General features: G+C 69.1%; 1 protein-coding gene across 1 annotated transcript in view; it reads right to left on the bottom strand.

Moving 5' to 3' along the window:
• The window catches only part of GPC1 (glypican 1), a 30,525-nt gene extending 8,488 nt beyond the window's left edge, over positions 1-22,037 (bottom strand). Inside the window, exon 1 of the mRNA XM_012755696.3 lies at positions 21,314-22,037. Within this exon, the coding sequence (XP_012611150.3) occupies positions 21,314-21,479 (166 nt within the window). The 5' untranslated portion in view covers positions 21,480-22,037. The remainder of the gene's footprint in view (positions 1-21,313) is intronic.
• Between the last annotated feature and the right edge of the window lie 2,171 nt (positions 22,038-24,208).

Raw genomic sequence — 24,208 nt, 5'->3', positions numbered from 1 at the left:
GCCCCCTGCGGTGACAGCAAGGAGCCACAGGGTCCTGGCTGGGTGGGGGTCGGGGGGGTGGCACCACCATGTTGGGGCTTGGGGCTGGGGGAGAGGAGTACAGAGGGGGGAGGGGAAGGCAGAGGGGGAGGGGAGGGCAGGGGGCAGGGGAGGGCAGAGGGGGGAGGGGAGGGCAGGGGGCAGGGGAAGGCAGAGGGGGAGGGGAGGGCAGGGGGCAGGGGAGGGCAGAGGGTGGAGGGGAGGGCAGAGGGAGAGGGGAGGGCAGAGGGGGAGGGGAGGGCAGAGGGTGGAGGGGAGGGCAGAGGGAGAGGGGAGGGCAGAGGGGAGGGCAGAGGGGGAGGGGAGGGCAGAGGGAGAGGGGAGGGCAGAGGATGGAGGGGAGGGCAGAGGGGGAGGGGAGGGCAGGGGGCAGGGGAGGGCAGAGGGGGGAGGGGAGGGCAGAGGGGGAGGGGAGGGCAGAGGGGAAGGGGGGAGGGGCCCTCCCAGCCCCAAGCTGGGGTCTCCGTCCAGAGCGCCCCCTCCTCGTTGCTTTCCAGCTTCGGGGTTCTGAAATGCCCAGAGGCCCAAGCGGGTGGTGGCTGTCACCCGGCCGTGAGGAGCCCTCCGCAGGGGACCAGCACGTGCCCCCAGCGAAGCCCACTCCAGGCGGGGCAGAGCGAGCACAGCCCAGCAGTGCCCAGCCCTGGCGAGCCCGAGGCCTGCTGGGTGGGGCGGGAGGGTGGTCTGAGACCTTCTCGGCCCTCTCAGCCAGGGGGCCTCGTGGGAGCCAGCTGGGGGCAAGGCTGGACAGAGCCCGGCTTTGACAGCCCTGTGGCCTGGTGGAGGAGGGACAGACCCCAGGCTCTGTCTGTCCCTTTCGTTCTCCCGTGGTGGGGACGGTGCTGGGGGGGGGGCGCGAGAACATGGCCAGCGACCATGCTCCACTCCCCGCAGCCTTTACTGACAGAGGCCATACCGCTGGGACCCTGGGGGGGGCGGGGTTCAGCGCAGGAGCCGACACTGGACGCGTCTCTCCAGGGCGGGGCCCTGTGCACCCACCAGAGGAAGACGGCCCAAGCTCCCCCATCCCACATGAGCCTAAGGCACCCCCACTTCCTCCCCAACAGCAGGGGCCAGAGGGCCCCCCAGGAGAGCCAAGCTCGTGGTGGGCAGGAGGACGTGCCCAGGGAGGGGTGGCAGTTGGTGGCCTAGGGTCTCCCAGGGACACCGGGCTCAGCAGTGACAGGGCAGCCCAGTCAGGACTGCTGGGTCACAGCAGGGGGCAGGCGGAGACCTCTGGAGGTCCACAGGCTGAGGCTGCAAAGGCTGCCCTGCCCGGCTGGGAGGGGGTACCGATCCCTTGCTGGCTCCTCCCACTGGGCCTCTCCCTCTAGAGACCTCCTGGGGGGTCCCTAGTGGACCCCCCACTGTGCAGACTGGGCAGGGCACAGGCTGAGGGGAGACAGGGAGAGGTGGGGACAAGGACACCCAAGAGATACAGGAGCCCCCAGGTGCAGCTTCTGTTGGGGGGGGCGCTGCCAGCACCCTCCTGCTCGCAGCTGTGTGCCGCCCCCTCGCCCCCACCTCCCTGCAGCCCCTCCCACCCCCACCCTGCCTGGCCACCTCGCCCAGCCGCCCGGTGACCTGGGCTGTTCCGGCTGCCCCAGCACAGCCCCCGTCCCTCCCTCCCTCCTCGGAAAAACACGGGAGTGAAGACACGGAGCCAGAGCCCGGGCGCCGGCGGAGGGCCCCCAGGCAGCTGGGCGGAGGCGGCCCCCGGACACCTGCAGCGGGGCGGGGCGTGGTCAGAGGCAGGAGCCTTCTCGCTTCCACACGCCACCGCACCCCGCCCGGCTCCGGCCTGGGCCCGCAGGCCAGCCTTGGTCCTGGACGTCAGATGGGCAGAGGTGGCTTGGCAAGGCACCCCCTGCACTTCCAGGAAAGCAAGACCCTCCTGGGAGAATGGGAGCAGTCTGCCGGACAGGGACACTCGCAAGCCCGGCTGGCACCTGGAACCTCCCCCCTCTCCCCCACCCCCTCCGCATGCTGGAGTCAATGCCTCTGTCCTGACCCTCACCCCCCCCAAACCTGAGGGAGGCATGAGCCCCTCCCTCCCCACTGACCCCGGCCCTGCACTGGGGCTGCCCCAGCTGGGCCAGTCACTGTCCCCCTTCTTCCTTCCTCGGTACCTTGGCTGAATCTGCCGTAGCTGACCTGTCCTGTCTGCTCGCGACTCTCCCCTCCTTAGCCTCTGGATGCTTCCCTCCCCTGGCACTCCCAGGATTTTTCTGGAGGGGGGTTGTTCGTTTCGTGGCAGGTTCGTCCCCCACCCCAGGCCTTTGGGGCGGTCCCTAAACCTACAGCCTCCCAAACCCCCAGGCTGAAAAGCCGAGCACACCCCGCCTGGCAGGTGCTGTCTTGGCATCTCCACCTCTGGGGGCGCTGGCCACGGGGGCGGGGGGCACCCCCAGTCTGCTGCTCCGCGCTAAGCCCCCTGCCAGCCTGCAGCTTAAATGCCTTTAAGGCTCACGCCATCCTGCCCCCTGCTGACACCGCCCTGTCCCCCCCCCAGCAGGCCCCTCCCCCAGCTCTAGGCAAGACCCCGTCCCCACCGCGTCACCGGCCACCACCGCTATGCCCGGCGGACCTCACTTTCCCCACCCAGCCTGGCAGCCGCCCGAGGACCCCGGCTCCCAAGGAGACCGCAGAGATGGCGGCGTCACGCCACGCCCATCCCTCCAGAAGCTTCCGCGGCTCACACAGGAGGTGCAGACGGCAAAGCCCACTAGACCCGCCTTTACCGCCCTGTCCTAAACAAACAGGCTGCACTGTGCACCCCGCACCCGCAGACGCTGATTCGGCGTGACAGCCGGTCCACACCGCCTGCGGGATGCTGCTGTGACAAGTCACATGGACAGTTCCAGGCACCATGGCCTGCAGACCAGGGCACGGGGGAAGCCAGGTCCTCCCTGCTCCTCCCCTCGACCCCATGGGACCCACGGCGCGTGGTCCTCTCCTCAAGCAACAGACCCTCTTCCCAAAGCCTGCCCGTGCCGACTCTGCCCCCCGCCCCGCTCCAGTGGGGCAGGATCCTCCGGGCACGTCCAGCAGCCTGCTGGTGGGGGGGGCACGGGACAAATGGCCCTGGGACATTTCCCAGGAAGCGCCCACTGTCCAGGTTCCAGAGGACTTTCCTTTCTCATCTCTGCCCCATCCCCCTCAAAGCGGCGCGCCCCTGGCCAGTCCCTGTCCACCCGGCATGGCACGTAATGTCTGAGCCCAGGGCGGCCTCAGACGCACCTCCCTCCTGACGATGGGTGTCAACAGCACCTGTCACCCCCTTTGCCCAACGTGCTTCCCTCCCCTCGCCGGCTACCCAAAGCCCTCTCCACCACCATTTCACCCAAATGACAGCGTCACCAAGGAGCCCCTCCGCCGCGCAGAGCCTCCATCACGCGCTGGGACCCGAGGCCGAGGGGGGCTCTGGCTGCGGACACCTCCGCGCTGGGTGGGAGGGGTGCGCCCCCCAGGCCGGCGAAGGCTCTTGCTGCCCGCAGCTGCCCACGACGGACGGCACAAGGCCGGCCCGGTCGGCGGAACAAAGGCTGGGCGGCACCAGCGCCCCGGCCGCAGTGGGGTCGGGCGCCCCATGCCGGTGTCCAGCCGCCGCTGGCGGGGCGGAGCGGGCGCGGGGATCTGGGGACGCGGCGGCGCTGGCGCTGGGCGGGGAGGGGGCTGCTGGTGCAATGGGCGCAGTGGCGCGGAGGGGGGCAGGCGCGGGTGCCGGGGCTGCGGCAGGCGGGCGCCCCGATTGGCGGGGAAGGGGCTTGTCGCAGTGTATGCGGCAGGCGAGGGGGGAGTGGTGGAGGAGGGGGCTCTCTGGGGGTGGGACACACGGGGGGGGGATGGGCATGGCGGAAGAGGGAGGGGGGCTGCAGCAGGCGCCTGGAGAGAGGAGCGGGTGGGGGTGGGGAGGGTGGCGGGGCTGCTGCGGGATGCGCCGGGCGGGCAGGCGAAGGCGGGGCGCGCGGGGAGTGGAAGAAGCCAGCGGGCTGGGGCAGGCACGGGAGGCCGATGGGGTGCAGCGGGCACCGGCCCTGGGCTCCTGACGAGGGAAGAGGGGCTGCGGAGGGTCACAGGGTGGGAGGGAGCTGATGGCAGGGCCGAGGCAGGAGCGCCAGGACGCTGGGGACGAGATGAGGTTGAGGATGAGGAGGGAGTGAGGATGGAGGGTGCGCGCAGGGATGGGGACGGCGGCGGGCTCCTCCAGCCTGGCTTCCAGCTCCCGGACTTCATGGGGCCGTGGCGCGGGACCCCTTCTCGGCAGCGGCTCCTGTGGCGGCGACCCCAGCTGCGGTGGCCTCCGGGCGGCGCGTGCGACTGCGGTGGGGGCGCCAGGCTTAAGGGCTCCGGCCAGGAAAGGCGAGGAGCAGGACGGCGGCGGAGAGGTTGGCAGAGGAGCTGGGCGGGAGTGCGGCCGGCGAACCGAGGACCCGAGCGCAGCCGCCCCGGGCAGCGCCGCAGCCGCACTGGCGCGCACGGCCACGGGCTCGGCGCAGGGACGTGCCTCCTCCCGCAGTCCCCGCCCGCCGCGCTCGGCGCCGCCCCCGTCTCCCTGGAAACTGCGGCCGCCGTGCTCCTCTGGCCGCGGCCCAGCCCCTCCAGGCCTGCTGCCCACCACCCACCTCCACTGCCACTGCCACCGCCCTGCGCCCTCCCTTCCTGCCTGCGGGCTCAGCCCTGGGCGCCAGGGCAAACAGGGCGCCTTGGTCTCTGCAGGGCTGGTGCGCAGGGGAGCTGGGGCCCAGCCCCAGACAGAGATGGGGGTGTCAGGTTTCTCCCCACCATGAAGAGTGGCAGCTGACCACCTGAGAGTCCCTCTCCCATTGAACACCAGGTCCCCACTGCTGTCTGGGTACTCAAAGGCTGCCATTGTCACCCACATTCTGTACCTGCACCCTCCAGCTTCAAGTCCCCAGCACACAGGCCTCCGTCCCACAACCGATCCGGCACCCCATCAGCTTTCCCTTGGCACTACCAAACCCCACCTGGCCACACCCCTGCACCCCGCCTGCCTCCTCCCAGGTCCCTCCTAGGACAAAGCAGACAGCTCTCCGCCAACACCCGCAGCCCCGGGCCTGCTAGCCCAGCCGAGAAAACCACCCACTCACACCAGCTGTCTCAGGGGAGCACCTGGAGCCCCCTCGGGGCTCTGGGCCAGTCTGCAGGTGGCCACACAAAGACCTGCTAGACGGACAGCTGCAGAACAAAGGTCCCTGTCAAGGCAAGCCACAACGCCTAACACCCCCAAAGAGGGGGGCTTCACCAAGTAACACACGAGGCTGCTCTCTAAGCTGCCTGGTCCCTGCTCGGGGGGACTCCTGGGCAGGCCACCTTGCCAGCAAACGGCAGGTTTGAGGGTGCCTTGGCATGACAGAGACCCCACTGGATGCGGGCCTGGTGACAGCGCTGCCAAGAAGCCAGGTCCCCCCCGCACAGGGCTGCCAGCCTGCCGCACTGCCCAGGCCCTGGCCGCGGCCTCATGGCACCCAGAAGACCAGGGTCTGTGGCTGCTGAGCCTGGGGGTGAGGCGCTCCCCAGAAGGTTCGCCCGCCAGGCTGCAGGGGGCCTCAGCTGGGCACACCCACATGCCCATCACTGATGGCAGCCATGCAAGGTGGCAATCAGGTGGCAGAGGGCGAGGGCCCAGCGCTCCCACCTGGCTTGCCCACACCCCTGCCACGGGCCACCGGCAGCCTAGGAGCCCGAGAAGAGGCCTGGCCCTGCCACCCTGCTGAGCACACAGGGGCATCCCAGCACCACAGGGGGAGACGTGGTGCAGGACCAGCCGTCTGCCCCGAATGCCAAGCAGGCGGAGGCGGCACCGACACATGAGGCTGGGCTGGTTACAGAGCAAGCCCTCCAGTAGCACCCAAAGGAGCCCTCGGGAAAGTCAGGCTCCAAAAATGCTGGGATGGGACAGGTGAAGGAGAAGAAGTGGAGAGCCTGGCTGCCCGCCCCGGGCCCAGCCACCCCCAGGCCTGGCACCCTGCCCTTCGTCACCCTTCGTCACCCCTGCCCTGCCCAGCCCTCCTCAGCCCACCCCCTCCCAGGTCCCTCTGGGCCAAAGCACTTGCCCAGCCCTCCCCCCACATCCCTGAGGCCCCCTAAGTCCCAAAGCAGGGGGTGCTCTGCCGGAGGGCTCCCCTTGTCTTCCCCCGCCGCTACACAGCACCCAGGCCGAACCTGGTGCTGAATAAGCAAACACGTACACATCAGTCTGACGGGACCACCTCTGTCCAGAGTCGCACTCCTGGGAACAGGGCCCATCGCCTACACGGCCCGAAAGCTGTGCCCCACACCAGCTCCTCCCTCCCTGGAGGCAGCTCGATGGCCAGCAGCCAGCCGCGTGGGGCACGTGGGGTCCAACGCAGGGGGTCACCACCCCCAGGGCCCCGTTACTCCCAGAGCCCCGCTGCCTCCGCGAGGAGGGTGAGCTTGGTGGGCCAGGCGAGGGTTTAGCCCCCAGCCCAGGTGAGACTCGTTTCATCTCTGCAGCAGCTCACGTTCCTGCTGATGCAGCCCGCACAGGGGAGCCAGTGACCTGCCCTGGGTCACTGGGCCAAGGGGGCGTGGCACTGGGAGCAGCCCTGGCCTCCCCCCACCCCACTGCCAGGCTCGGGGAGTCCCACCCCAGGGGAATTCCTGACCCGGAAGGCGGTGGCCGAGGCAGGAGCCGACATGCTCAGCCGGGCCGCTGAGGCCTGGGCGGTCTCCCCGGGGTCCTGCCGAGTCTGCACCGCACCCAGGCAGCACCTCCGTGGCCCGTCCAGCAAGGAGGCAGGTGTCAGGCTCTGAGCCAGCCCTGCCCTGCCCTGCCGGCAGCGTGGGGGGGGGGTGCTGCAGATGCCCTGTGGGGGGCGCCAGTCACACCTGAACTTCAGGTGCACATGAATTATTTTCTAGGGCAGTATAAAAACATTTGTCCCCAAAGAACGGAAAGCAGGAAATTGAACAGGTCTGTGCACCCCCATGTTCCTGGCAGGGCTACTCACAACAGCCAGGAGGGGGGCGGGGGGAGGGGCAGAGGTTGACTGACAGCTGAGCGGATAAACAAACTGTATGGATGCAACACAGCACTGAGCAGTAAAGAGGAAGGAGATTCTGACATGAGCTGAGAACCTTGAGGGTGTCATGCTCAGTGAAACAAGCCAGTCACAAAAGCAGACACGAGCTATCCCACGGATATCCCGTCCCTCGAGCCGTCACCTCCACAGGGACAGAAAGGAGAGTGGCGGTGCCAGGGGCCCGGGAGGGGAACGGCGCGTCAGTGTCCAGCTGGGGCAGAGTTTGCAAGATGCAAAGAATCCCAGCGGAGTGTGGTGCTAGCAGCCGAGTGATCGCGTGCGTGTGCGCAGTGCCGCCACGCCACACTCGCAGACACGGATGAAATGTAAATTCTATGGTGTGCACGGATCGCCGCAAAAATGCAAATGACTCTTCCCCCAGAAATGTTTGGGACAGACTTATACTAAATACCTGGGGCGTACTTACACTACAAATGTTACGTTATTTATTTGAAATTAAAGTATTTGGGACGCACCACACTACAAAATGATTCGTGTCTGTCTGAAATTCCAATTTCATTGGGTGTCCTGTATTTTTTTTTTAAGTTTTTTTTTTTTTTTTGAGACAGAGTATCGCTTTGTTGCCCAGGCTAGAGTGAGTGCCGTGGCGTCAGCCTAGCTCACAGCAACCTCAAACTCCTGGGCTCAAGCGATCCTCCTGCCTCAGCCTCCCGAGTAGCTGGGACTACAGGCATGCACCACCATGCCCGGCTCAATTTTTCTATATATATATTAGTTGGCCAATTAATTTCTGTTTTTACAGTAGAGACGGGGTCTCGCTCTTGCTCAGGCTGGTTTCGAACTCCTGACCTCGAGCAACCTGCCTGCCTCGGCCTCCCAGAGTGCTGGGATTATAGGCGTGAGCCACCGCGCCCGGCCGTGTCCTGTATTTTTATCAGTGAAGTCTGGCAGCCCTTCGGGGTGAGGGGAGGTGCCTGCCTGAGGTCACACCGGTCTCCCCTCCTGCAGCCCCCATCACCTGTGGGCACCCCAGTCCCCACGGCTCCTACCTGGTCCACCTGGCAGCTGGGGCATCTGGGTGTCAGGGCTGGTCCCACCTGCCCACAGCCCCCAGACTCCCCTGGAGAGCAAAGGGCTGGCCCCCCACCTGCACTGCCTCTGTTAACAGGAGGTACGAATGTCTCCAGCCTGAAGCTGGGAGACAGGCTCACGGCGTCCCGGGGCTCCCCACTGTCTCGGACCTGCTGCCCGGTGCCGACCTCCCTCCCGGGCCTGGGAGCTCCCGCTCCTCACTGCAGGGGGGGACAGTGGGAGCCCAGTGGTCCCAGGCATGGAGCCGAGGCCACTCTTGCAAACCAGAGCCAAGGGGGCCTTACCCAGAGCCAGGCCTGGCCACCCTTGCTGGCCTGACCGCCCCATCACTGATCTGGAGCTGCCGAAACCTAGCATGTCCCCAGGCGTCGGGGCAGGAGCCTGCAAGGCCACGTGGGGGGAGGGACACGCACCCAGCCACCCTGCCGGTCACACAAACCCACCGCCAGGAAGGATCCCGCCCAGGCCTGCTGAGCACACGGTGTGCCCCCAGCCCAGGACAAACCTGAGTGGGCCACCCGGTCCCTGCGGGTCCTGGGAGCAGGTGGGGACCTCCCACTGACTCCCCCAGCCCTGTCTGCGGGGTGTCCGCGCTGGAAGTGCCCGGGAGGAGCTGGGTCTCCACGGAGGCTGGAGTCCTGCCCTGTCCACACGCGGGCTCGGCGGGCAGGTAGAGGAACAGGGCATCTGTGGGACAGATCTGGGCAGAGGTGGGGTGGGCACATCAGATCCCTGCAGGAAGACAGCTGGTGGGAGGGCGGGGAGAACAGAGAGGAGCCCAGGGGCAGGGACAGGGCCGTAGACGGGGGTCTGGCACAGGCTGACCCCGAGCCACCGCCTCCCGTCCCCTCTCTTTGGGGCCCCCGGTCCCTTCCTGAAAGGCAGCTGCCACCCTCCGAGGCTGGCGGAGGGCCCCTGCTGGCCTGCCTTGCGTCCCTGTCCCCACTGTAGCTGCGCCCTGGGGACACTGTCGTGGGTTCCGCTCGGGAGGGGCCTGGCAGCCGACCCCTCCTGTGATTCCCAGCTCCCCACAGCCAGAGCCGGCGGGAGCCCAGACACCCTGTGGTGACACCGAGGGCCACGCCTAGGACAGAGCTGTGCTGGTGACAAGGCAGACCCCCCGGAGCCCGGTCCTCAGCCTGGCCCTGCTTCTTCCCCACGGGGTGCCCTCGTCATAGCTCGCCTTCTGCAAGACGGGGTGACATAGGAAGGACAGGCTACCCCTCCTACAGGTGCTCCCCTGACATGACACACGCCAGGCACAGAGAGGTTCGGCACTCTGCCCAAGGTCACACAGCGAGCACGTCAACCCCAGCAGGCCGGGTGGGTCCGGCAGACCAGGGTTTGGCTTCCTCCGAGGACCGTTGCAAAGACAACAGCCGCTGGGAGTGGCCACTGCCTTCAAGAGAGACAGCCGAGGGCGTGGCCTTGCTCAGCAGCCCGGCAGGTGGCCGCCCTCAGAACCCCGTGGTCAAGGCGCCCATGTGAGCAAGTGCAGGCAGGGCAGGGGCCTCCACGCGTCCCTCCTGCAGCCTGCCCAGACACCACCGCCTCTGAGTGGCCCTCCCAGCCCCTTCCTCGTGGCACTGGGCCTTCCGGACACTCCGCAGTGACCGCGGACCGTGCGCTCCGGCCAGACGGCTGCTCTCGGAGGAAGGACGAGGACTCGCCGCGTCTCGGCACTCAAAGCAGCCTCCCCTGGGAGCACAGCGCAGAGGGTCCCTGCTCAACGGCCGAGGACACGTGGGGGTCCCCCCCCCCGGCACCTGACATCTGACTGGAGCACACCTCTGGCCACAGCTGTCCTGGCTTTGGGGTCCGGCCGCTGCGCCCTCAGCCCCTGCCACCCAGCACCCGGCCCTGCCTCCCCACCCGGCCTCGCCACCCTGCCTCTCAGTATGGGAGAACCCTCCCCTGCCCCCGGGCATTCCCAGGCGCCGGACCTGTGCAAGGGCCTCAGGCACGCCAGGCTGGGCTCCCAAACCATGGCAGGTGGGGTGGGTGGTGGGTGCCCCTTTCCCTTCGGAGACAGGATGCTCAGTCTTGGGGAGCAGGTCCCCCCCAGATTCTGATGCCAGCCGTCTGGCTCCATGTCCTCTTGGGCCACCTCCTCCTCCTGCCCAGGAGCCCACCGTGCACTGACCTCCCCTCCCCCCTCCTCGGGCCACACGTGTGGACGGGAGAACCCAACCCTCCCTGTTCCCACAAGTCTCCTCTCTGGTCCTCTCAGCAAGCCAGTCCCTGACGCTCCAGGACTCTGGCTTCGGCAGCAGACTCTCGATATGAGAAAGTGGGGCCAGGTCCTCGGGCGGGGACAGGCCGGCCCTAGGCCAGGGTCCCACGAGGGCAGCACGAGAGGCGGGGCCTTTGCACCATGAGTGGACAGACAGCCACACAAGCTCCCCAAGCCACCACGGAGGACAGGGCTCGTGACGGCCACAGCTGTACACCGGAGAGTGGCTGGGCCACAGCTGGGGGCCTGGCCCGTGCCAGGCAGGGAGGGGTCGGTACTGCCTGGCCCGGGTCGTTTGCATCACTCGAGCGGGTGTGTGGCTGTCAACCTCGCTGCACGTGTTCAGATTCACGTGTGTGACTTCCCTTCATTTTCAAGTTACACGAACAACACGTGGTCCTCGTGGCCCAGCACGGCCGCTACTCACATGATGCCGTCTCTGCCCCTGCGCGTTCAGCACCAGGACAGCGCCCGGCGCACAGTAGGAGCCGGAGGGCGGCTGGGCGACCCCCAGGGCTGCGATCTCTGTGAGCCAGCAGCCCACGCAGGCAGGTGGCCACGGCCACTCGGCGAGGGGTGCCGGGGACCCGCCCACCGTGCAGGCTCTCCCGGGCACCAGCCTCCCGCCATGCTCGCTGCCGGGGCGGTTTGGCCCTCCGCACTGACCCTTTCCCGGGATGGCGTTTGCTCCAGGAGCACAGAGTTCTGCAGACAACCACAGAGGAGGCCACCCGCTGTGCAGCAATGATCAGAATGTCACAAAACAGACTGTGACGTGCGGCACCTGGCTGCCCGTGGACACACTGTGTTGCCGGACCCAGCGGCGGGGCGAACACCAACTAGAATTCCGACGTCCTGTCGGGCACGTGTGGCACTTCAAGCCACCTGCTGTGAATGTAAAGGGACGTAAAAACACCAGCAGTTTCTATTGGTGGCCAAGTCCCAGGTCCCGGATGCCACTGCTCGCGGTGGGGAGAATGCCACGTTTTGGGTAGAGGTGTTCCCTTCTCAGCCAGGTGCACGCGCTCCCTCAATTCCAACCCCGAATTCTCACCCGTGCGCCCCGCTGAGGACTCCGGGTCTGGGATAAGCTGGGTCCACACTGGTGTCTACCCGCCGCGGCTTCCCTGTCCCCCTAGAACCAACCCCGCCACCCGCCAGCCCCCTGGAGCAGAGCGGTGTCCCCTCCCTGTGCTCCCCCTGCCCCGGTATGGTCCCGTCTGAGCTCCGGTTCAAGTATGTCTCGTGGGGGTGATCCTGGCCTTTGTGGAGGGTACCCCCAGATTCTTGGGGCATCCTGCACACGCTGGATTCCGGGGCTCCGTGACTCACCCGCTAAGTGTCAAGAGCTCCCCCACCCTACGGTGCTGTGATGGCAGAAATGTCCCAGAGCAATGGCTCCTGGCTGGGGACACCACCCTGTCCCAGGTGAGTCTGCGTCTGACCTGCAGCCGCCCCTCAACCCACAGCCCCCCCAGGCCCCAGCACACACGCTAGATGGGAGGCGCCAGTCCTGGGGGGCAGGCCATTTGGAAGGGGGGACGCCAAGACCCCGAGGAGGAGTGTGCCAGGTGCGGCCCCCAGGCTGGGGGACGGCGCGGGGGGTTCAGGGAGGGCAGGGCCGGATTACGTAAGAGCCTCGGCTCTTAAAATACCTCTGTCAGTCCAGTGTGTCCCGAGCTCCATGACAACTGGAGACACCTGCGGATGCCTGAGCCAACCCTGGTGGCAGGTGGCATCAGCTTTCTCCCCGGGGCCCGGCAGATGGTCACAGGTGGGTGGGGTGTGCTCACTCAGGCCCCAGAGCCGGGGGATGGGCACCGCCGGCCCAGACTCCCGACACCACACATGGCTCCCCGCGGGGACGGGCTTGGAGGACCACAGGTGGCTCCAGGCACCAAGGATGCCCTAGACACGGGGAATGGGCTGGAAGGCCACCTGCAGGCCACAGCTCCGCGAAGTGCTCGGATAGCTGTCCTCAGTGTCTGGGGACGTCGCCTGGGGGTGTGCACAGGCACGGACTTCCCCCCAGGTCCTGAGGCCAGCAGTGAGCCCAGGGAGGCGTGGCTGCCGTGTGCACCTGCCCGAGGCCTCGGCCCATCTTGGGAAGGACACCTGCCACCTGGCCCTCGGAGCACTGGGGGTGCCACAGCCCGAATCCATCACCCAGGGCAGACCAGCGGGCGCGGACAAGGTTCCGGACACGGACAGCACCTGCCGGGCCGCAGGCTGCTGGGCCTGGGAGCACCCGCGAGTCGCAACTAGACCCTGAGCTGGGGGCAGGGACAGAGGACGAAGGCCCTGTGCCCCCCGGCCTGGCCAGCTCTCCCCTGTCCCTCAGGAGCGGGCAGGACAGCAGCTGGGCCCTTGGCACCCACCGCAGGACCAGCTCTGACCTCAGGAGACCCAGCTGGGCGTGCTGGCCGGGGCTGACCTGCTCTCCCAGCCGCTGGCCGGGCCCCCTGGACACGTGTCCCCCACAGCCCGGCGTGGGCCAAATGGGAGCTGAGCCCCACTCAGCCCCACACCCTCCCGGTCCCGGCTTCCGCGCCCCCCAGTCCTCTGGGTCCCCTCTCTGCCCCTGTGGGGGGTCCGTGGCCGTGGCCCAGCTCCCCAGCCTCTGACCCAGCCTCACCCCTGCAAGCTGGCAGGGCAGGGGTGACTCACTCACAAGCAGGTGGCGGGTCTGGCTTGGGACAGCGAGGCCTCTCCACTGGCTCTGCTCTGAGCCCTGGGTCCCCTCTCTGGGGCTCAGTTTCCCCATCTGTGCACTGAGCGGTGCTCAGCCCACCTGGCAGACGCCCGGCCTGCCTGCTCTGGGGCTCCCGGGTATCTCGGCAGGGGAACAGGCCGGGGGTGCCCAGGGCCGGCCAGCTCACCCTGTCCACCGCAGCGCCCACGCAGGACTCCAGTGCCGGCCTGGGAGGCCCGTGCCACGGAGGTTCCCACCTGCTCCCAGCTGCAGGCCAGGCCCCAGGGATGGTGTGAGGCTGGCTGTCCTTCTCTGAGATGCAGCAGGGCTGAGGTCGGAGTGATGGCGGGCGCAGGAGTGTTGGGGCCCCGGGATGCCCTGCCGCCCGCAAGGGCCCTGGGACCAGGGAGCGTGAGGCACAGATGAGCAGTGGGCCGCCTTGGCTGGGCACTGCCTTGGGAGATGGCTGCCACGTGTGCCCATGCAGTTCCCTGCCACCCCGGCCCTGCCATCTCCCCTGCCCCACTGCCACCTCCCCTGGGAACCCCCTGCCCCCTGCCACCTCCCCTGCCCCACTGCCACCTCCCCTGGGAACCCCCTGCCCCTGCCACCTCCCCTGCCCCACCGCCGCCTCCCCTGGGAACCCCCTGCCCCCTGCCACCTCCCCTGCCCCACCGCCACCTCCCCTGAGAACTCCCTGCCCCCTGCCACCTACCCTGCCCTGCTGCCACCTCCCCTGTCCCCCTGGCACCCCTCTGCCACCTCCCCTGACCTGCTGTCACCTCCCCTGTCCCCCTGCCACCTCCCCTGACCTGCTGTCACCTCCCCTGTCCCCTTGCCACCTCCCCTGACCTGCTGTCACCTCCCCTGTCCCCCTGGCACCCCTCTGCCACCTCCCCTACCCCGCTGTCACCTCCCCTGTCCCCCTGGTACCCCCTGCCACCTCCCCTGCCCTGCTGTCACCTCCCCTGTCCCCCTGCCACCTCCCCTGACCTGCTATCACCTCCCCTGTCCCCCTGGTACCCCCTGCCACCTCCCCTGCCCTGCTGTCACCTCCCCTGTCCCCCTGCCACCTCCCCTGACCTGCTATCACCTCCCCTGTCCCCCTGGTACCCCTCTGCCACCTCCCCTGACCCGCTGTCACCTCCCCTGTCCCCCCGCCACCTCCCCTGCCCCGCTGTCACCTCCCCTGTCCCCCTGGTACCCCTCTGCCACCTCCCCTGACCCGCTGTCACCTCCCCTGTCCCCCCGCCACCTCCCCTGCCCCGCTGTCACCTCCCCTGTCCCCCTGCCACCTCCCCTGTCCCGCTGTCACCTCCCCTGCCCCGCTGCCATCCCCCTGCCACCTCCCCTGCCCCGCTGTCACCTCCCCTGCCCCGCTGCCACCTCCCCTGACCTGCTGTCACCTCCCCTGTCCCCCTGGCACCCCCTGCCACCTCCCCTGCCCCGCTGTCACCTCCTCTGCCCCGCTGCCATCCCCTCACCCTCCTTCCCTGCAGCCACCACCCCCGGCCCCGCCTGAGGGCTCAGCCCCTCCTGGCTCTCTCACAGGTAGGGACCCTGAGGCCCGTCCAAGGCTCACTGGTGCCACTGAGGCGGGACACTCCGGCCCCGTTCCCTGCCCCCCATGACAGCGTTACGCCTGGTGTCCTGACTGCCACCCACCCAGGTTCTATGACACGCCACCAGGGAGACGTACTGGTGGGTCAGAGGTCACCAGCGCTGGCCACCGCGATGACGATCGTCACACCCGGATCATCGCCCTGCCACTCTGACGGGGGGTGGGGGGAGACGGGACAAGGACGCAGGGCAGCGCAGGCCGGAGCTGAGGGCCCAGGACCAGGCTGCACCTCGCGTGCAGTGGGCGGGCCTGACCCCACGCCGTTCCCGGGTCCCCGTGAGCGTCTGCGGCATCCTGAGCCCAGGCTGGAGACGCGGAGAGGACGGCCCTGCCCTCAGGAGGCCACAGTCACCGGACGCCCGGAGCCCAGGTGCCTGGACCCGGGAGGCAGGCATGAGGGGTTCACTCCCGCCACGGGCCGGACTGTGCCCCGAAACTCCTGTGCTGGCCCTAACCCAGGCACCGCAGGGTGTGGCCTGAGCTGGGTATGGGACGGGGTCTCTGCAGGTGTAGCTCGTTACGATGGGATCACAGCGGCGGCCCCACCCACGTGACTGGTGCCCCACACAGAGGGGACACATGGAGGCAGACATATGCAGGGCGGCCGCCAGGCGAAGATGAGGACGGATTTACGAGCCCAGGGGCACCAGCAACCACGGGAGCCCGAGAGCGGGTGGGAGCAGACTATCCCCCACGTCCTGGGGGAACCACCCGGCCGCACCCCGATCACAGACTCGCAGCCTCCAGACAGTAGACTCCTGTCACTTACGCCACTGGGTTTGCGGTGCTGTCACGGGAGCCCTAAGCGACGCACACTCCCCCAGACGTGTGGCACCTGCCGAGAGCCGCCGGGGACGTCCACCGCCCTGCACGGAGCTGCGCTGCCGGGCCACCCTGAGTGGGGGACACCATGCTCGCCACAGGGAGCCAGCCGGTGGGGCTGGGGGAAACTGAGGCCCGGGCAGAGGAGGGGTGAGGCCAGCCCAGCCATTCCACCCCAGAGGCCACAGTCACCAAATCCGGGCAGCAGGTGTGCGCCCCCCACACCCAGCTTTCCTGGCACCCACGGCTGACCGAGAATAGCCATGCAGGCTGGAGGCCACTCGGATGGAAGGACAGGCGGCCCCCACCTCTCGTCTGGCCGCACGTGCCCCCACCTGGCTGTGCGTGTTCCCCACCTGGCTGTGAGTGCTCCCCACCTGGCTGTGTGTGTCCCCACCTGGCTGTGAGTGCTCCCCACCTGGCTGTGAGTGCTCCCCACCTGGCTGTGCGTGCCCCCACCTGGCTGTGCGTGTTCCCCACCTGGCTGTGAGTGCTCCCCACCTGGCTGCGCGTGCCCCCACCTGGCTGCGCGTGTCCCCACCTGGCTGCGCGTGCCCCCACCTGGCTGCGCGTGTCCCCACCTGGCTGCGCGTGCCCCCACCTGGCTGCGCGTGTCCCCACCTGGCTGCGCGTGCCCCCACCTGGCTGCGCGTGCCCCCACCTGGCTGTGAGTGCTCCCCACCTGGCTGCGCGTGCCCCCACCTGGCTGTGCGTGTTCCCCACCTGGCTGTGAGTGCTCCCCACCTGGCTGTGTGTGCCCCCACCTGGCTCTGAGTGCTCCCCACCTGGCTGTGAGTGCTCCCCACCTGGCTGTGAGTGCCCCCCACCTGGCTGTGCGTGTTCCCCACCTGGCTGTGCGTGTTCCCCACCTGGCTGTGCGTGCCCCCATCTGGCTGTGCGTGCTCCCACCTGGCAGCACAACCAGGGTGTGGGCCCTGGAAGTGGGGGGAGAGCACTGCCCCATTCTGGGGACCGAGCCCCAACACCTCCCCCGGCCTGGAGACTTCAAGCGGCTCAGCGCACCTGCCCAGGCCTGTTCCCAGACAAACACCTGTGAGAGAGGCCGTGGAAGGCAGGGCCGCGGGGAGCTGAGGCTCCGGGCAGGTCTGGAGCCACCTCATAACGCAACAGCCGAACCCCACAGGGCTGTGCAGACCCCAGGGGCGAGATCCAGGCAGCTCAGGTTTGCAGGCCAGGGGACCCGCCACACCCTCCACCCTGCGCCCAGTCTTGCCCTGCAACTGCCGTGCACCAGGCCTCGGGGAGGCCGAGTCCCTCCCCTCTCACCGCCCCGCACACCCAGGCCAGCACGGCAGATGCAAGCCCAGGCCCGACCTGGCTCCGGTGTGGCCTGGGGCGAGCCCCCGTCCTGCCCCGCCTCGAGTCTAATGCCGGCCGGCCGACACCTGTGCCACCATGTGGGTGCCCAGGGGCAGACACGGGCATGCCCACACCCGCCGCGCTCTCTGCCTGGCTCCAGCCCAGCTCCGCCGTGTGACCCAGGTCCTTGCCAGGGAGGCCCCCCCGGCCTGCAGCAGACCTGACCTGCTGACACGGGCTCACAATGCCCCCATCAGAGCCGCCCAGGAGGCACGAGTCCTCAACAGACGGACTCGTCTTGTGCCCCTGGTTTGGCCCCTAGGGGCACTGGTGGATGGGGTGTCTGTTATTCCTGGGGGGCTTGGTCCCCGTGTGGGGAGGCCTGTACCCCCCACTGGGGACACAGTGGGGCTTCTCTCTGGGCTGGCCAGGCCATTCTCTGTGCACACCCTGGGGTCACCCAGCTCACGCCCTGGTGCCTGGGGGCAGCCTCCTCAGCAGGCTGGGGTGGCCCGTCCTCCATCCGCAGGCCGAGAGGGCCAGGCAGGAGGGGAGGCCTGGCTCTGCAGAAGGCTGACTCCAGCACCCCGTCGGGTTGCACAGGGAGGATGGCAGGCTGGGAGGCTGGAAAACACTGAGCCCCAGACAGAGCAGCCTGACCTGGCTTTACTGGGCTGTGGCGAATGCCACCGGCTTTGGGCCAAGCCGACGACGGCCCTCGGAAAGGGGGTCCTCCAAGCCTTGGTTCTCTCGCCTGTAAAACGGGTCTACAGAGACGTCCCCAATGTGTTAACGAGACAGTAACAGCTACGGGCTGACACCACCCGAGAGGGCCGTGCACGGCCGCACGGGGCTTCATGGGCAGGGGACACTCGGCCTGAGGCTGCCACGCGGGGCCTGGTGCCAGCACTGTCCCTCTCCCGGCCACCTTCATGGTGGCTACGATGGTTTCCACTCTCACAGGCGAAGATGCAGGCGCAGGGCCGGGTGGGGAGCTGGAGCCTGTGTCCAGGCTCAGTGGGGGGCTTCCCGACGCGGGGGGCTCGGGGTCCCAGACGCTGCACCGCGCAGGGACCTCACCTCTGGCTGGGACGGGGAACCCCGGAGCCCTCCTTTGGCTTCTCACACGGTGGGGGGACCAGGCAGCAGGGCACAGGTGGGGCCACCCCAGGGACCACGTGGAGACACACGGGGACAGGACAGGGGACATGCACCTTTCTGCTCTAGGAGGGGCTATGTGCCAGGCGGCCTCCGAGAGCCCCTCTGAGCGTGCCTGAGAGACAGGCCGTGGGCTCGGCCAAGACAAGTCCTTCTGGGGCCTCTGCAGACCCCCCCCCCCCAGACTCTGCCCGACACCTGGTGGCGAGGCCCAGCACAGACAGGAAAAGACCCACTGGGTCCCGCCAAGGGGCCTCAGTGGGGCATCAGTGCAGGCTCTGGGCCCACGGGTGCCCACCCTGGCCAGAGGGTGCAAGCACAGGAGCTGGCAGTTCCCGCTACGCTGATGGCTCCCCGCAGCCCTCTGACCCCACCCCCAACGCAGCCCCGGCGGGGGGACCTGGAGAACACCCTCCTCAGCCCCCATTGCCCACTCCCCCGCGCAGGATGGCCAGCGTGCATCGGGACGTGCCTGGGTCCCCTGGCAAGCATTTGCGGAGAACCAGGAGGCAGGAGGCAGGCCGGCTCTGCGGCTACCACGGAGAGCCTGACACTGGGGGTCTCCACCCCAGAGAGCTCGCGTCCCAAGGCGGGGGCACTGGGACCCCTGGGCATGAGCAAACAGTTGCCCAGGGAACAGCTAAGGCCCAGGGACAACCGTGCAGGGGGCCTGTCGGCATGAGGGCGAGAATCGGCGCGAGGCTCGGGCAATGCGGAGGCCCCGGGCACCACTCAACTTGGCTGTGCTGTCTGGGCGGCACCGGGCGCGAGCAAGGGCCAAATGCACTGCCGGCCGCACTGGCGTGGTCCCCTGCTGCCTCCCAGGCCTGTTTCCTCGCCGTAAAATGGGACAACTGTCCTCACTAAACAGAAGTCCCCAACGGGAGCCCCATGCGTCTGTCTGACGTTTCCCTCTTTTATGAGTAAAGTCTCCGTCACTGCTGCCCTTTCTGGTCCCTCAGGCAGAGGCTGAAAACGCCACCCACACGCCCAGGGCCACCTCCCTGCCCTGCAACCGAGAGTCTCTCAGGTCTCCGCCCCACCCTGCCCGACCCGCTGAGCCCAGGGCAGACTCCCCGCAGGCGTCCAAGCCCAGGGTCCCCCGCCCTGCCCCTCTGAGGAGGTCCCACCGCAAGAATCTGGGTCCCCAAGAAGGCAGAGAGGGTCCAGGGCTTCCAGAGGAGCTGGGGCTGCGGGGCCACCAGAGGGCGCCCGGACGGCGGAGGCCAGGCGTAGCCCCACAGAGCTGGAGGGACTAGGGGCTTGGCTGCCCCAGGACTGCTGCTGTCCTGGGAGGTCACCCTGCTTCTCTCACTCGAGTGGCAGCCACACTCTCGTCAGTGGCCTGGCCCTGCAGGGTGCTCCCCAGCTTTGGGGGCAGCCAGACGGGGTCCAGACAGAGCAGCTCCCCGGAGAGGACGGGGGAGGGGGGCGCGTGAGGGGGGGCGGGGGGGGGGGAGGCGGTCACCCTGCCCAGAGAGCAGCCCAGCCTGCGGGCCTGGAGTGGGTGGCACCAGCCCATGGCCGGCCTGATGCCCAGTGGCAGGGCATCGGCACCCCCCAGCTGGATGGGCACCCCCCTACACACAAGTCACAGAGAAGCCAACACCATCTCCTTGTCCTGGGTCCCTAACTCACTGCATTCCCAGCCCAAAGGCGCAGGACCCCGGGCTCTCCGGCTCGACCCCCCTTACCTTCCGCCAGAGCTCTGCCACTCTGCCTCTGCCTAATTGGGAACAGTGGCCTGTGCACGCTGGCAAGTTTGGGACGGTCCCCAAGGATGCAAGTGCTGAGTGGGTGTGCTAAGAAGGGCTGTGGGGTTGAGGCTTCCCAAAGACCCCGGGCTGGGGGAGGGGGTGCAGCCATTCAACCACCAGGACACCCCGGTGTCTGGGAGGAATTCGCCGGGGAGGCCAGGGGTGCACAGGTGCCAGCCCTTGTGTCCGTGAGGAGGGCAGAGGAGCTGCAGGGCAGGAACTGCGTTGTGCCAGGGCCCTGTGCTGCCAGGCACCAGCGGAGCCCCGGTCTGGGAGACAGGGAGCCCAGCCAGGTGCAGGAGGTGGCCTGACAAGGACAGGGCTGTATCCCTGGAGCAGAGCACAGCACAGGCACCTCAGGCCACCGTCCACAGGTGCACTCCCTCCATGTCCCAGTCACCATGTGAGCGTGGCCCTTCCCCAGCACCCCCTCCCCAGTTTGGAGCTCCCCAACCCCCAGAGCAGGACCCCAGTCTGTTCCGCTCTTGCCCTCTAGGCCCCTCTGGCTGAGCGCACGGTCCCAGTGCAGGCACCTCTGCCCTGCACCCACCCCAGGGGGTCCCCCACACGTTTGGGGGTGCAGCTCGCCAGCGGGAGGTCCTCAGCACACTGCGCCCACCGCCCCACCCGCGCACACACACTCTGTCCCCAAGCTCCGGCGGCGGCGCAGGGAGGGGAGGGAACCGCAGGCAGCTGCAGGGCCGAGGCGGCCGCCAGGAGGACCGCGGTTCTTACAAAGAAACGACTCGGCCCTGGGCGGGATCCAAGGCGCCGACCACCTGCAGCTGGACTCGCCGCTCCAGGCCGCCCCCGTGCCAGGCGGGGGCCCCGGCGCGCACAAGTTACTCCGCGGGACTCCCCGAGAGGCGGCGGCCTTCAGCTCCGGAGAAGCACCCAGCTCGCTCCCTACCACTCTGCTCCCCTTCCCCCCGCCCCCTGCACTGAGGGGGTCCGCTTTGAAAACCAATCTGGGCTGCCCTAGTTGGAGGCCCCGCGGGAATCCCCAGGCAGGATCCGAGATGCCTGGGGAGAGTGGGAGTCCGCGGCCACCGTCAACTGAGCCCCAAGAGCCGGGCCACGCCGAGCCCGGGCAGCCCCCCAACGGCCGGCCCCGCGGCCGGCACCTGGCCCCTGGGGCTCGGAGTCCCCGGCGCGCTGGGCCCAGACGCCGGCCAAAGGCGCCCAGCTCGAGCCGGCGGCCCGAGAGGAGCGCACCGCGCCACGACCGCCCGGCCCGAACTGCTCCGCGGGCAAGGCGCGCTGTGCGTGTTTGGGGGGAGGCGGCCGAGCCGAGCGGAGGAGACCCGGGCGAGGGAGGGCGGCGCGGCGCTTGGAGGCGAGGGCCGTGGGGGTGAGGATGAGTGGAGGCGCAGGGGCACTAGGAGCCCGGGCCGCTGGGCGCAGGCGGCGGGATCAGGCGCCTGGGGCGTGTGGCCGCGCCAGGAGGACCAGGGAGAGAGCAGGGGACATAGGAGAGACCCCTCGCGCGACAGGGTCTGCGGCCCGAAGCCCGGCTGGGTCGGGGTCCCCGGGCGCCGCGCCCTCACTCACCCGAGATCTCTGCCTGGGGCACGTCGCTCAGGCTGAAGCCCTTGGCCCCGTAGATCTGGCGGACCTCGGCGCAGCTCCGGCTCTTGCTGGCAGGGTCCCCGCGGACGCAGGCGACGAGCGCGGCGGCCGCGCACAGCAGCCACCAGCCTCGAGCCCGGAGCTCCATGGCGGGGCCGGCGGCGTCCCCGGCCGCCCGCCCGCGCCTCTCTCGGATCCCGGCCGGGCCCCGTGAAGCCTCCGCCCGCGAAGGGCAGAGCCAAGGTCCCCGCGCGCGGCTCTCGGTCCAGAGGCGGCGGCGGCCGAGGAGGCGGAGACAACAAAAGCCGGCTGCGGCGGCGGCGCGGAGCGCGAGGTCCGGCCGCTCGGTCGGGCCGCCCAGAGCGCGGCGGGCGGGCGCGCAGTCCCGGCTCGGCGCCTCCCCCGCCGCCGGCCCGGCCCCTTGGCGGCCGCGGGAGAGGGGCGGGGTGGGGCGGGGGGCGCAGGGCGGGAGGAAAGGGAGTACCCGGGCGGGGCGGGGCGCGGCGCGGGGGCGCGATCCGGGGCGCACCGGGCTCTCCTCAGGCTCCCCGGGGGACTTGAGGGCCCGCTCGGCCCGCGCGAGCCTATCGATGTCCTGGGTGGGGCGCAGGGCGCCGGCGAGCGCGCGGGCCGCGACTGGGGTCCCAGAGGGCGGGCCCCCCACGCCCAGCGCCCGGCGCTGCAGCACCACCTGTGGGGGCGGGGACGGGGGCGGGGGTGCGCGAGGCAGGGCTTCCCCCGCCGGACGTGACATCACGCCTTCCGCGCCCCAATCAGGGGCTTCCCCGCCCCCAGCCGAAATCGGCATCCCTTCCCTCTCCTCCCTCCCGCGCGCCGGCTTCCTGCGCCCTGGCTGCGCGCCCCGCGTCCGCCCCGCGTCCGCCCCGCGTCCGCTCCGCAGCGCCCCTGCCCGCCGCGCCCGGCCGCCGCCTCCCGCCTCGCCCGCACCCCGTGGCAGCCCCCTCCCCCGCCCTTCCCAGCCGCTTCTCCGTGGGCGCCAGCTCACCCCTGATGTGTTTGTGGAGGAGGGTGGGGGCAGCATGTGGGGAAGGGGCCGAGAAACTAGAGCTCACCTCTCCCCGTCCTGCGGAGGGGCAACGGATGACTTAGTCATTGGAGATTGACAGCTGGTTTCTTGGTCACCCCCACGTGACTCTTTGGGGCTGTTGGCCTGGGCTCTTGGAGGAGGGATAGGCGGGGACCAACCGCAGGTCAGACGGAGTAAGGGACGGGATGTGCGGGCTGGCTGAGCACAGCCCCTCTGTAAGAGGGGAGGCCAAACCTCAGATGCAGGGAGGAGCTGGCCGGCTGGAGGCTGCAGCAGTGGCCGGCCCAGGGCCCTGGTGCTGGCACCTGGAGGGCTTCTGCGTCTTCTTCCACATGCACCCCGACCCCAGGCCTCCCGTCTTCCCCCTTCCCCCTGTGCCCTGTGGGCCATGGCCCAGACACCCCCGTGGCCTGGCCGGGCATGATCGAGTCAGTCGCCATCCTTGGCAGAGAGCCCCAAGGTAACCCCCACGTGGCGTAAGGGCACCCGCATTTCAGGGCCCGTGGTTTCCTCTCACAGCTGGAGCAATGCCCGTGGGTGGCTGGTGCCAACAGCCGCTCCCCCTCGTGGCTGAGGGCCGGCCCACCACGGTGTGCGGCTGGGGCAGGAAGGTGGGCTGCACCCCACACTCCTCACCGCTGTCCTGCCTGCCTCCCAGAGGAGGCTGCTCCCTTCACCCAGAGACTCTGAGTCATCGCTGGAGAGGCGGCTTTGGGGACCCGATCCAAGTGTGCAGTTCTCTGCCCTCCCCCACGTACCCTCTGCTGTGCCACAGCCGGTGACTCACAGACCACCGTGCAGCTATGTTCTGGGCCTGCTGCTTCTTGCCCGGGCCTGGCTTGGCAGCCCAAGCACTGCTCGGCGTCGTGGGTGCCTGGCTCTGCCCGGCCCGGCCCGCTCTCTGTGTGCGCCGCCTCTGACCACGTGCTTTGGGACCTAGCAGGCCTGGGAGCCCGGACTCGGGGTGAACCCTGGGCAGAGGCTCCACGGTCACCACGGTGACCTGTCACCCGCTGTCCGTGCCTCTTCTTAGTTGACCAGACTGGGCAGGGCAGTTCCTCCCAGCAGGGCCAGTGTCCAGCCCATTTCTGGCCTCTGGACGGCAGGCTCAGGTCGTGCTGGCCACAGCTGCAGCCCTGACCCAGGCGCCTCCTGGGGCGGGACGGCTCCGTCCCCTGAGAAGTCCGTAGCACGACCCGCAAGGTGGAGGTGTCCCTCCCATCTCGCAGGTGCTGAGACGCAGCCTGGCCCCTCCCCCTGGGGGGGGAAACATTTGTCTGTCCCTCCCGGATCCTCAGCTCCATCATCATGACGCCAAGGGGACCCGGGTGAGTGGGGCGCACTGGACACACTTGAGAATGACTGCCAGGCAGGGTGTGGGGACAGCGTGCCTAGACCCCGCGCAGGCACCCAGCGGCCACTCTGCCCTCGCTGCTCACTCCTCTCTCCGTCGCCTGGGCCTTGGACGGCTTCTTGAGTGCTCAGTCCCCCTCTGCGCCTGAGGGCTCCAGCTGGGGCTGGGCGGGGAGGGCAGCCTTCGGGCTTCCCGGGAGCGGCTCTGGGTGCGTCCAGACCTCCCCACCGGGCCAGACCTCCCCACGGGGCCGGACCTCCCCACCGGGCTGGACCTCCCCACCGGCCTGGACCTCCCCACCGGGCCGGACCTCCCCACCGGGCTGGACCTCCCCACCGGCCTGGACCTCCCCACCGGGCTGGACCTCCCCACCGGCCTGGACCTCCCCACCGGCCTGGACCTCCCCACCGGGCCGGACCTCCCCACCGGCCTGGACCTCCCCACCGGGCTGCCGTTGCTCCTCCCACCGGTGCTG

This window comes from Microcebus murinus, chromosome 8, assembly GCF_040939455.1.
Source record: "Microcebus murinus isolate Inina chromosome 8, M.murinus_Inina_mat1.0, whole genome shotgun sequence".
In the NCBI taxonomy this organism is placed as follows: Eukaryota; Metazoa; Chordata; class Mammalia; order Primates; family Cheirogaleidae; genus Microcebus; species Microcebus murinus.
This window is presented reverse-complemented; position numbering and strand designations above follow the sequence as displayed.